General features: G+C 37.8%; 1 protein-coding gene across 3 annotated transcripts in view; it reads right to left on the bottom strand.

Moving 5' to 3' along the window:
- Positions 1-556: 556 nt before the first annotated feature.
- The window catches only part of LOC145693198 (sodium/potassium-transporting ATPase subunit beta-1-like), a 219,264-nt gene continuing 207,940 nt past the window's right edge, over positions 557-11,880 (bottom strand). For all 3 annotated transcript variants that reach the window (XM_081768978.1, XM_081768980.1, XM_081768979.1), the window contains one exon: positions 557-751. In XM_081768978.1, coding sequence (XP_081625104.1) covers positions 654-751 — 98 coding nt within the window. In that variant the 3' untranslated portion in view covers positions 557-653. The remainder of the gene's footprint in view (positions 752-11,880) is intronic.

Here is an 11,880-nt window from a genome sequence, read left to right as displayed (position 1 = left end):
ATAACCTTCAAATGGTCATCTATGGGGCCGGTAGTGTGTGCGGAGGACAATATGTCGGCTTCTACCTATCGGAAGGTCATTGCTGATCATGTACATCTATTCATGTCGATCGTATTTCCAACTGGGAATAGCATCATTCAGCAGGACAACGCTCCTTGTCACTAAGCCAACTTTATACTGCGGTGGTTCGAAGAACAGTGGTGAATTTCAATTGCTGTGTGCACCTTTGGAATTAAACGTCCTTAACGTCAAATACGAGCTCCTCGATCCCCTCCACAAAATTTCCAGGAGTGCACTTTGCAGACACCCAACCACTTAATTCACTTTAGGATAGAGGTTTTGAGGTTGAGGTACTTTAAAATCATGAAAAGAGGAGTCTTTCAACTTGTAAAAAATATTTCCAGAAGTTTTTTTTTCTATTTTTATAGGCTGTGCAATGGACTGGACTTTTGTTTGCTTCCAATGTCTCCGAAGGAACTTAGCTCTTTGTTTTGTCAATCATTCAAAGTGTAATGCACTAATTGATGTCCATTTATTTGTAAAATAAAAATAACTATGTGTTTCAATCTTTATTTAAAAATTGTACAGCTTGACGAACGCTTTTCCCGTATCTCTGTTATGTAACAATATATACAGATCAAAGCGAATAAACGTTACTTTTTGCTAATAACAAAACTCGCAGATCCTTCCATTTCATAGTAATTGATTGGAATGTTCTTTGCATATGCTGCACACCGTATTTTTGTGCTCCCTGGAAAGAAAATCAAGCTATAATATATAATATATAATTTTCTACAATAGTACTCGTATTAATGCCAAAAAGTAATAATAATCCAAAGCTGAGACATATATAAATCGATATATTTCGTTGGGCTGAACCAGAAAGGGTATCCATGAATGGAAACACCTATGCGTAGTTTTGCAGAAAATCGACAAAAACGTATTAAATGGGGTTAAAAATTGTGTTATTCGTTGGCATCAATACCAGACTTAATAATACGCTATCTATTAAGGTGAAACTGACCCTAAACTTTATATCTTCAAGTCTTTAATTACGCACTAACAAGAGGGCAGTACACAATATGGTTAATGCTATATAGGCTAATAAACTAAAATCATCATTCACTATCAAACGTTAACTTTAAACATCTTTCATAATTAATGTTTTCAGAGTTATAAATTGTAAGAATCCCCACATCCTAGTATGAGCACATGTTTACAAGCGACACGTGCTACTGTTTTATAAGCAGCAGATGATACACAAACCAGGAAGACACGAAGATCAACACGATGGGAACCGAAAGAGAACGAACCACCTGAAGAGGGGATGTAAAAGTGGAGCCAAAGAAGACGGAGGCAGCAGTTGATCACTGATCGCTAACCCTTAATAAGCTCTGGAGGTCGCATTGGAGGAAGGGGCTCTACCTTTCCTAAAAACCCTGGAGGCTACCTTGAAGCAAAGGGAGTTCCTCAACACAAACCATACCTCGCGAGGCTGCCATCCGAGGTGGTCACCTAGGACCGTAACCTGAAGTCGCTAAAAGAAACTCCGGTGGCTGCCATGAGCGAAGGTGTTCCCGTATAAAACATTACTTCCTTCACCTCTGGTCGTAAGGAAGATACGTCATATTTTGTAGACACAAAGACTATTTTGTATTTTTGTAAAATAAATAGGTGAAGGGCCAGAATCCCGGACTGTCATTGTTTCTACCCACACAAATTATTACAATATATATTGTTTGTAATTTTCACAATTAAATTGAAGCTAATCTTTACTAATACATTAAAATTTGAATAGGAAGGGGTAAGCAAGCGAGTTGGTAAGCGTGTTTGCAGATATGTTTGGACGTCAATTGGTTATAAACTATGGTCTAATTTAAATGAGATCTTTATCAATGAAATGCCTTCATTAAAACGTCTTAATATTATAGGCTACATTAATCTTTGACAAAAAGAAATTAACAAGTACGAGTAGCATAAAAAGTGGATCAAAAATTGTGTACCAGTACATGGATTTCGTTTTACTATTGTTACATGTTTATTTTGAACATTGTAATTACATCTTTACCATAGGACCTAAAGACAAGAAATTTGGTACATGTTACTTTTCTGCGTCAGAGAATATGGTCAAGTGCACGAAATCAATATGTGAAAGGAAGAGAAGTGGACATCTTTATTTTTTTACTACTGGAATTACATGTACAGGCACAGAATTTGTTATATGGAGGATTTTGAACACACAGTAGACGAACATCACATTCAGTTACAATAGCTTTTATAAGACCAACCTGGAAGTACTGGGGGAATTTAGTAAAGAAAAGTTGCTTCTAAGCAGATGATAGTTGCGAAATGCACAAAATTAAATTTTTGAATCCGTCCTTTATAGTGGTGGAAAGAGGTTAAACATTCTCTTACCCTTTACCATAGACTCGCGAAACCGTTGTGCCTAGGAACATCAAATTATGTGCAGTACTGTACAAGTGTTCTTCTTAAAATTGGTGCCTCATTCCTATCGTATTCGCAAAGTTTTTGGAGCGCAGCGCAACGCAACGAAAAACATGAAAAAAAAAAAAAAGCAAATATAAATGTTATATATATTACCGCAAACTAAAACTCAAGTTTTCCGCTGCGTTGACGCAAACCGATACGAATGAGTCTACTAGACCAGTGGTTCGCAACCAATGTATTGCTAAATTTTAGAATTTAAAGATCATGTAATATTTAATGATTAGTTAAAATCAATTTTGAGACAGATTGCAATGCTTGCACTGGAAATAACAATGTTGAATTCTACATAAAGTCTCTATTTAGGCCCTACAAACGGTCTTACACAAGTACAATTTATATTATTAATAATAAAAATCAAGCAAGTGTGTCATGATTTCGTCGGAACTCATTGAAGATTATCTTGACGAAGCTGAAAGCATAGATATTGTTCTGATGTCGGGTGAACGAAGTGTGAGAGTCATTGCAGATAATCTCAATCATTGTCATCTTGAAAGGAATCCTATATTCCTAAACACAGTTGCTACCCTTCTATCCAAACTTAGGGATAGAGGAGCTGTTGGAGACAGACTCCGGAAGGATAGATCCAAAACGGCTAGGACGAAGCTACAATAATAACAGTGTTGGCATCCATTCATAGAAAATTGACTTCACTAAGATATGCTGCAATAATTACAACTTGTACGGATACCACTTTTTTGTTTCCAAGATTCTCCTTATGGAATTACGATTCATGCCACTTTCTATGGACACACGCCGTATACTCCTTTAAGGATTTAAGTGTTTTAGGCTAGTTTTAGACGGAAGCACTTATCGTAGCATTTCTCATAGCAGATGTGCTGCCATAATGCAAGCATAATGCTACGATAAATGCTTGGAACCATCTAAAACTACCCTTAGGTTTACCCATCTGGGACTTGACTTTATTTAACAGCTCCCGTATCCCTAATTTGGATAGGAGCGTAGCACCTGTGTTGATTGAGATAGGATTCCTTTTAAGGTGGCGATGGTTCAAACCATCCGCGTTGATTCTCACACTTCGTTCATCTGACACAAGAACAATCTCTATGTGTTCAGTTTTTATGAGGACCATCATGAATTAGTGAACCTGAAATGAAAAACAACGGAAATACCATTAAAAATCTCAAGAGTAGTTAGAGCGAGACAACAAACAAACAAATATGAATACCTGAACCAGCTTTAATGCTAAAAGATATGTCATACACATCCCTTCCCGTTTGAAATTTTGAAGCTGAAAACAAGATGATGAAATGGCTGCCGAAAACGCAGTATAGTGTGTGACATTTGTAGGACAATTGTAGGACATTGTTGTCTATCACGATTTTTTTACTTTTATTTTATTCGACTGTCCTAGGAGTTTTTGGCTCACCCTGTATATTTTATCATGAAAGATGGGCACTGTAACTGGATATAAAGCCCGTATGTTCTATTTCAATAAATAAATAAATAAATAATCAACGCATCGACTAATCAGAGTTGATATCTTGAAGTTTTAAGTAATATAAATGAATTAGGATTGAATTCTACCATTTTTCTTTACTTGTGCGAAAAATTGAAAAAAAAACAAAACAAACAAACAAACAAAGATTATCACAGCTTCATCAACTTATCAACTTATTATTTGCAAAAATCTATTAACTTTGCTTAGTGAGAATGAAATATAATTATGTTTTACTTTCTATTTCATACACTCATAGAAAGATAAACTCGACTAATTAACACATTAGTGATTATACAATTTATTCATAAGCTTATGTTCTCTTTATACTTTCACTACATAGAACGCATTTAACAGATTCTGCATTTTTTATATTTATAATTAGACTTTACCTCACCGGAAGTGAGCTTTATGGATATTATTTTTCAAATGAACAATACATGAATTAACCTTAGATTTTTCTTTGTTCTTTCTTTTATGACGATCGATATTTATGTTAAAGTATTAATATGCTTTTGTCTTCTTGAAAGGTAGATGGAATAATAGAAAGTTCTGTCGCCTTTTCACCCACCACCTTGGAACATCGATATGCCACCTAAGACGTACCTGAAAGATCAAAAATAGTCCAAATCAGCATCCACGATCTGCTAACGTTCTGGAAGGCCACGGATTCCATCGCGGTAGAACTTGGTGGGCCGTGAAGCGAAAAGGTATTAAGTGCATTTTGCACTGCTACGAGGGACTTGAACTGAGTTCTCTAAGGTGATTGTCCAAGCAAAGGAAGAGGTGATAATCGAACGGTAGAATGTCCGGGGAGTACAGCGGATGCAATAGTGTTTCCCATCCAAGGCGTAGAATGGTGTCCCGACTCATCCTAGCCACGTGGGGCTTAGCGTTGTCCAGTAACAGGAGGACCCCTTTGCGATCCAGAAGTGCTGGCTAAAGTTTTGAGTCTTTCTTGAACACGGTCCAACTGCTGACAGTACACAGTTGCATTGATGCTCTGACCAGCTGGTAGCAGTTCCTGATGCACGAAGCCGCGAGCAGTCCACCTAACACATAATAGGACCTCCTTCTGGTGCAGTAATGGTTTCGGCCGTTTTGGAACCGGTTCATGGAATGATAACCAATGATAACGGCGCCGTGGAGCTTCGTACAGAACCCACTTCTCATCACTTGTCAACACCCTGCTTAGAAATGGCTCCTTCCTGAGACGAGACAGCAAAGAAACACAGGTGTGTGCTCGCGTTGCCTTCTGGCCCAGAGTCAAATCATATGAGACCTATCTACTCAACTTGTAGTGCTTCTCAAGTTGATGGAGGTGCTGCCGAATGGTTTTTCCACTCACACTGAATTGTAGTCCCAGTTCCTCACATGTCTGGTCACCGTTCGACTCAATTGCTGCCCAAAGAGCTTCATTTTGTCCATGTGTTGGTCTTCCGGCACGTGGTGCGTCTTCGAGTTTTTCGTCACCGTCCTTAAACTAGTTAAACCATCACTGCACTGTCCGGGTAGTCACGACATCCTCACCAAGGCCTGGCATATCTTCAGCCCCTGTGCAGCGGCGTTTAACTCCAGTTTGAACTCGTACAGCATATACGCCCTTATGACGCTCTGCGGAGGTCTCATGTTCACTCTGTCCTTACGCAAGTTCACGGTGTAAGTGAACTGCCACAACCAGGTAGTATGTTGGATATACCCACACCAGCAACTGGCCTTCGCCTTATCTCCATTCGCATTCAACTCACGATGTGAGGACCAATTGAACACATAACTTCACGAGAGCGACAGAATTTTCTTGGTTACCTTTATACTTATCATTAGAGCCAGGGTTAGACTATTGATGAATAAGAATGACACAAATATACCTTTTGAGTAGTGGTATGGTGTTTATGAATACCCAACATAATTGAACACAACTGAACTATTTATCTCTTATTTGAATGCATAATATCACTCATTCTATAATTGAAATAAAATGGCTCTTTGTACACAATGCACGTAATATTTTCCGTGAAGTGTTTAAAATACTCCAGTGTTGTCACTATTGTAGGGGTACCAAATGTAGAATGAATATATTCCAGAATTTTCAATTGATTCAATGCTTTGATGTGTAATTCTTACTCTAGACAGACTTTTACCTCACCCTGTAGCACAAGTAATGAGTGATCCAAACAGTGTATTCAGTATATGTTATTTATACGTATTATAGGCTACTCAATGTATATTCCATAAAGACGAAGTTGGGACTGATTACACCTCTGAAAAGACGCACGTAGGGGAAGGAGTACAGTATTACAATAACGCTGACCGGCGAGTATACTACGACCAAAATTTTGAAGGTAGATATGAACATCCAACACTATGCTTCCCCGTACAAGAACACTTAGACCACCAAAACGATTATGTTTAACAATGTTTCTGGTTCATTGCGTGTTCTCACTTCCTAGCATCCCTCACTAGATGAGTGTACGCCTAGAATCATTACTCAAACTTAATCTGATCTTGCGACCACACACTTCCTCAGACCAGTCCCAATGTTCTTGGCGTCACGCAGTGGTACGAATCGCTAAAAATGTAGAGAAGTAATTTTTCGAACTATATATTAGAAGCGTAAATTCATTGCAGAAACCACCCTCTACTGTCAGTCTATCATAATTAAATGATTTTTTCACAATATTGTGTAATGGTTATTGTAATTAAGCGAGTGCCAAAGTAGCTCAACTCCTTCTTTCAATAACTTCGTGGTTCGGTAACTTTATTTGAAATATTTTTTCTCACGTAAAGTTTGTTTCATTGCTTAAAAGTTTATATATTATTTTTTAAGGTTAGCTTATAATATGCTGTACATAACAGAACTAAAATTATGAGACGTTATTGCGTCTAAGTATAATGTGTAGCGCAACAGTTTTGCGAAAAATACAAAATATTTGTAGAGCTAGAAATTGTGTCTCGTAGTGAACTTCATAACATAATTAGAGAAATGATGAAATAGATTCGTGTGCAACAAGAAGAACGTGTTGTGAAATATGTAAAGAACAAATTTCGATTAAATATAGATAGCCATAGTGCAATATCTCTACACAGTGAACTGAGAATACGGTTTTTTGTTCCATACTATCTGCGCTGGAATAAATGTCATGTCAACGCACGGAAAGGGGATTTGTTCACAAATATGAAGATTGGTTGCAGGAAGAAATAGACTTGCTAATTACATACATTCCCTCCACTTTTCTTGCGAAAGCAATCGGACGCCCACCGAAACCGTTTCAAGAATCGGGTCACAAAAGTAAGAGACGGAAAACTAAAAATCGTAAGGAAAATGTAAATATTATTGAATTTTCTTATGCCGCAATATGAATTTGAAAGCTGAAGGTGACGATGATGCGGCAAAATTGTTGAAAGATATGACAATAACACCTGCAAGAGATAAGAAAATATGCGATACATGGTTACAGAAAAGAAAGAAAACCATGAAACTTTCAGAAGAAGAAGCTTTATCAATAAAGCGTCCGCAAACTTAACAAAACATCAGTACATGACAATTAGAAAAAAATCAATGAAACACATTCATGATTTATATCCATGTTACTATTCAGCTATGAATGGGAAAGAAGCAACATATCAAAAAAAAAAAAAAAAAAAAAAATAATAATAATAATAATAATAATAAAAAAATAAAATAAAATAAATAAATAAAAGAACTGTCAGTGACAGTGAATGTGAAATGAAAAAACAAGATGTATTAGACCACACAATAACCAGACTTCTAGAACTTCTACCAGACAACGAGCTACGAAATAGCAACGAAACATAATTTTACATTGCAAATGGAGTTTCGACGGCAGCTCTGGTCATTCAAGGTACAAAAGATATGGACTCAAAGTGGTAGTGATGACGAAAGTTTATTTATGATTTCCATTGTTCCTTTATTATTGGTAATAGTAAAACGGGAAATCATTTGTGGGAGAACAAAACGATCATCATCAACCCGCTTTTGTATTTATATTCGTTTTCAGTGAATTTATGAAACAAGTGTAGTTGCTCAAGAAGAAAGAGAATACATGAAAAAAAAAAAAAAAACAAATGGAAGAATTACAGCAGTTAAAAACTAACAGGGTGACTATACACTTTTCCTTAAAATATTGTCAATGATTGATAGAAAAATACAATGGCATTACCAAATCTTCCAGCCTGAAGTGTTACATATGTGGAACAAAAGTTTCTGAAATGAATCATTTGATTAAAAATTAAATAAGTACTTATAGATGCTTCTAATCTCGAGATTGGACTTTCCTGCATGTCCACATAGATTTTTCTGAATGTATCCTGCATATATCTTACCGACTGGACTTTCAAAACTGGAAAGCGAGTGACAAAGGTGGTACCCGTGAAATGTTGAAGAGGAGAAAGAAACTTATCCAAGATACTTTTAAGAATAGGGTGGAGCTTACTGAAGATGTGCGTAAACATGATTATGGTACTACAAATGACGGCAATACTGCTCGAAGATTCTTCGAAAACTCTTAAATAATTTACCTTAAACAATAAATAAAAACCTTAAAGAATTGACAGGAGTAATCAAGGGCTAATGTCTCGTTTCGGAACAATATTGACAACAATTTCATCTGGACACGCAATAAATAGAGCAGCATTTCACTTTTAATGCATGGAAACAGCAGGCTCATATGTGACATTGTATCTTTGGTACCAAGGACGTACGCAGGGGGTGGGTCCTAGGGATGTGTAAATTTAGCCTAATTTTAGGGGCAATTTTAGGAATTTTAATATAAAATACCCTCATATTGAGTTTGGATCCCCTCTGAAATACATTCCAGCTTACGTTAGTGCTTGGTACTATATACCACAAACTGTATATAACATTCTTATTTACACAGCAATAGTCGTGCAAGCAGCTTTTTTACCAATTGGAGAGCTTTCCGAAGAGGTGATTGAGTTCCGAAACAAAGTTGTTAGAAAATATTGAGAAGACTACACTCGGAAATTTTCAAGAAGAGACACTAATTTGGACCTTGTTGTAGGTTGATGTTAAGCCGCCAGTTTCAAGTTTAGGTGTACTTCCAAAGAAAAAAAAATAGAAAACTGCCTTCGGATGTGATTGGTCTTCTGTGTTATCTAAAGAAGTGGAGGAAGGAAAAGAAAACGACGAAGACGACGTCTGCAACATCTGCTTTCGAAAACGAGTAAGGCTGGACACTTATAGACTTCAAACTTACTGTGAGTAGGTCTACTTATTTTACTAGTTTAGTGAATTAGAAGTTATATACTGTAATTTCTTTAGTTTAGTGTGTCAAAATATTTTTATCCCTCTTTTTTACTATCAGGACCACTGCGAGTCACCGCAAACGATGCTACCAATATGCAAATGTCACCGAAGCAGAACGTAATGACCATCGAGCGAAGAGACCACGTCCATACAGTCAACTTTCAACTGTGGAGCATGAGATTGGGTGGCTTGCAGTCCTGTTTTGGCCCACGTTTTGACTGATGCGCGTCACCCGTATTGGCGCATGGCTTCAGCCAATAAGCTCGCAGTGCGTTGTTACCAAACCTCAGGGAGGAATCTAATCATTCATAATTGCTCACAAATACGAACAAAATAAATTATTTAGTGATTTTTTGTGTCAACTTTTTGGCAACGCTAATCAGCGCACTCTCAGATTTCATATGGAAGTGCTCGGAAAGCGATGAGGTTACACTTTCGTTCATATCATATTTGCAGTGTTCAGGAATTGAAGGAACCGGATAAAGATAAGCGGGTAATATACTGTACATGGTTCCGGCCATTTGTTGACAACCATGGAATTGCAGAACTTGACCCTGTTTTCTTCACTGATGAGACACACTTTTTACCTTAGTGGCTACGTGAACTGTTAAAACACTTGAATTTCATCAACTGAAAATCCACCCGTGTTACACGAAACCGCTTATACTCCCAGAAAATTGAAGTTTGGCGTGACATATCACTTCATAGTACAGTGGGCTCCATTTTCTTTGAAACTACAGTGAATAATGTGGTGTACCAATACAGTATTATACAATTCATTGCATTTCATGACCAGGATAAACGAGATTGCTGGTTTCTAACGAACCATGAATTTCTTGCATGAGTCAAAAATAATTTTCTAATCTTCTATCCATACATTTTCAAATGTTACTCTCAACCTAGTACCTTTTCATAGGAGAAAATACCATCTTGTAACAACGCGGAGTGCAACAGGGCGATCCACTAGCCCCTGCTCTGTTTGCTTTGATTCTCCAACCCATTGTAAATGACAACACAAAGCTGAACATTTGGTATTTGGACGATGGAACCGTAGCAGGAAATACAGATGTAGTACTGCAAACATTAAACAATATTCGAACTAAAACGTCAACCATTGGTTAATTTCTTAATTACTCCAAATGCGAAGTGAGTTTTCTGGGCGCCACAAACCATCAAATTGAGAATCTCTATAAGAATTTTAATGAATCAACACCGGGAATTGAGCTTCTAACATCATGTAATGCTAAATTGTTAGGCGCTGCCATGTAGATTGATGCACGGAACACAATATATCAGAAAATATCTCTAAACTAGATTTATTCTTTTCCAGGTTAGCTAAAATTTCAGTCCATTCTGCATATTATACTACGAGGATCATTTTCAATACCAAGGCTATTGTATTTCCTCCGATGTTCTCCTTGTTGTCGAGAGGATGATTTACTAAAGGAGTTCGATGAAAAATTAAAAATCGGATTGTCTTCTCAATTGTTCCTTAGACGACAAATCATGGCTACAAGCTTCTTTACCAGTTGGAAGTGACGGTCTTAGGATTCGTCGTGCCATAGATATTGCCATTCCGTCTTTCCGCGCTTCAGCCTATGGCTAATGACAATTAATAGGATCTCTACTCGAGTGGGAAGTCGACATAAATACTGATCAAGATGTACAGGACTGCATGGCCAAAGGGATTAATTTAGTAGGATTAGATCCCCCAGCACTCAAAAGAAGAAATATCCAATCAGCCTGGGATGAACCTTTGTCGTTTTGTTTCTGGATCGTACTGAAAAGTCCAAATTTCGTCGCCGGTTATCACTTTTTCGAGAAAGGAATGATCACCTTCCCACAATTGAAGTTCTTCGCATCGGAGCACTCGGTTCCCTTTCTGTTCTTCAGTCAAAACTCTCGGCACAAGTTTCGCGCAGACTTTCTGCATGTGCAAGTTCTCGGTAATAATGCGATGCACCGTTGTCTCCGATAAGTTCAGGGCTTCTGCTACTTGGTAAGACTCAAACCCCGGTTCGTGTTCAAAAACTCACGCACTCGCTGCACATTCACATCAGTATGGGCCGACGACGGGCGTCCAGACCGGGGTTGGTCAGTCACCTCTTCCCGGCCCTCACGAAAACTCTTTGCCACTTTTTGACTTGAGAATAGGACAGACACTCAGTCCCAAACGCCTGTTGAAGCATGGTGAACGTTTCGGAAGGAGACTTGCCCAACCAGAAGCAAAATTTAATCGCATAGCGTTGCTCTAACGAACTTTCCATATCGCCGTGTCACGCACCACCGTATAGGGGCTACTGTTAAGGCCGACGCTACCGTTCCGAAAGCTGGGAGCCAACTGACCCGCGTTGCGCTGTGAAGCCAACACCCACCACTACCGTCGCTGTCAAACGGAGCGCGCTGCAGGGTGCGTATGCGTCAGTATAAAGTGAGGCTCATTACTTCTGAATTCTACCCTGTATATTGTAAAAAAAAAAAAAAAAAAAAAAAAAAAAAAAAAAAAAAAAAAAAAAAAATGAAGAATACATATATGATTAATGTACTAAGTCTTGTCACAAAAATTGTTATTGTTGCTTTGTGACTGAAAAAGATGGAATGAATTTTTCACCAAGTACACCAATATTAC

The sequence above is a fragment of the Thermobia domestica genome, chromosome 8, assembly GCF_964235325.1.
Source record: "Thermobia domestica chromosome 8, izTheDome1.hap1.1, whole genome shotgun sequence".
NCBI classification, from domain to species: Eukaryota; Metazoa; Arthropoda; class Insecta; order Zygentoma; family Lepismatidae; genus Thermobia; species Thermobia domestica.
Note: the sequence above shows the minus strand (reverse complement) of the source record. Positions and strands in the feature narration are given on the sequence as shown.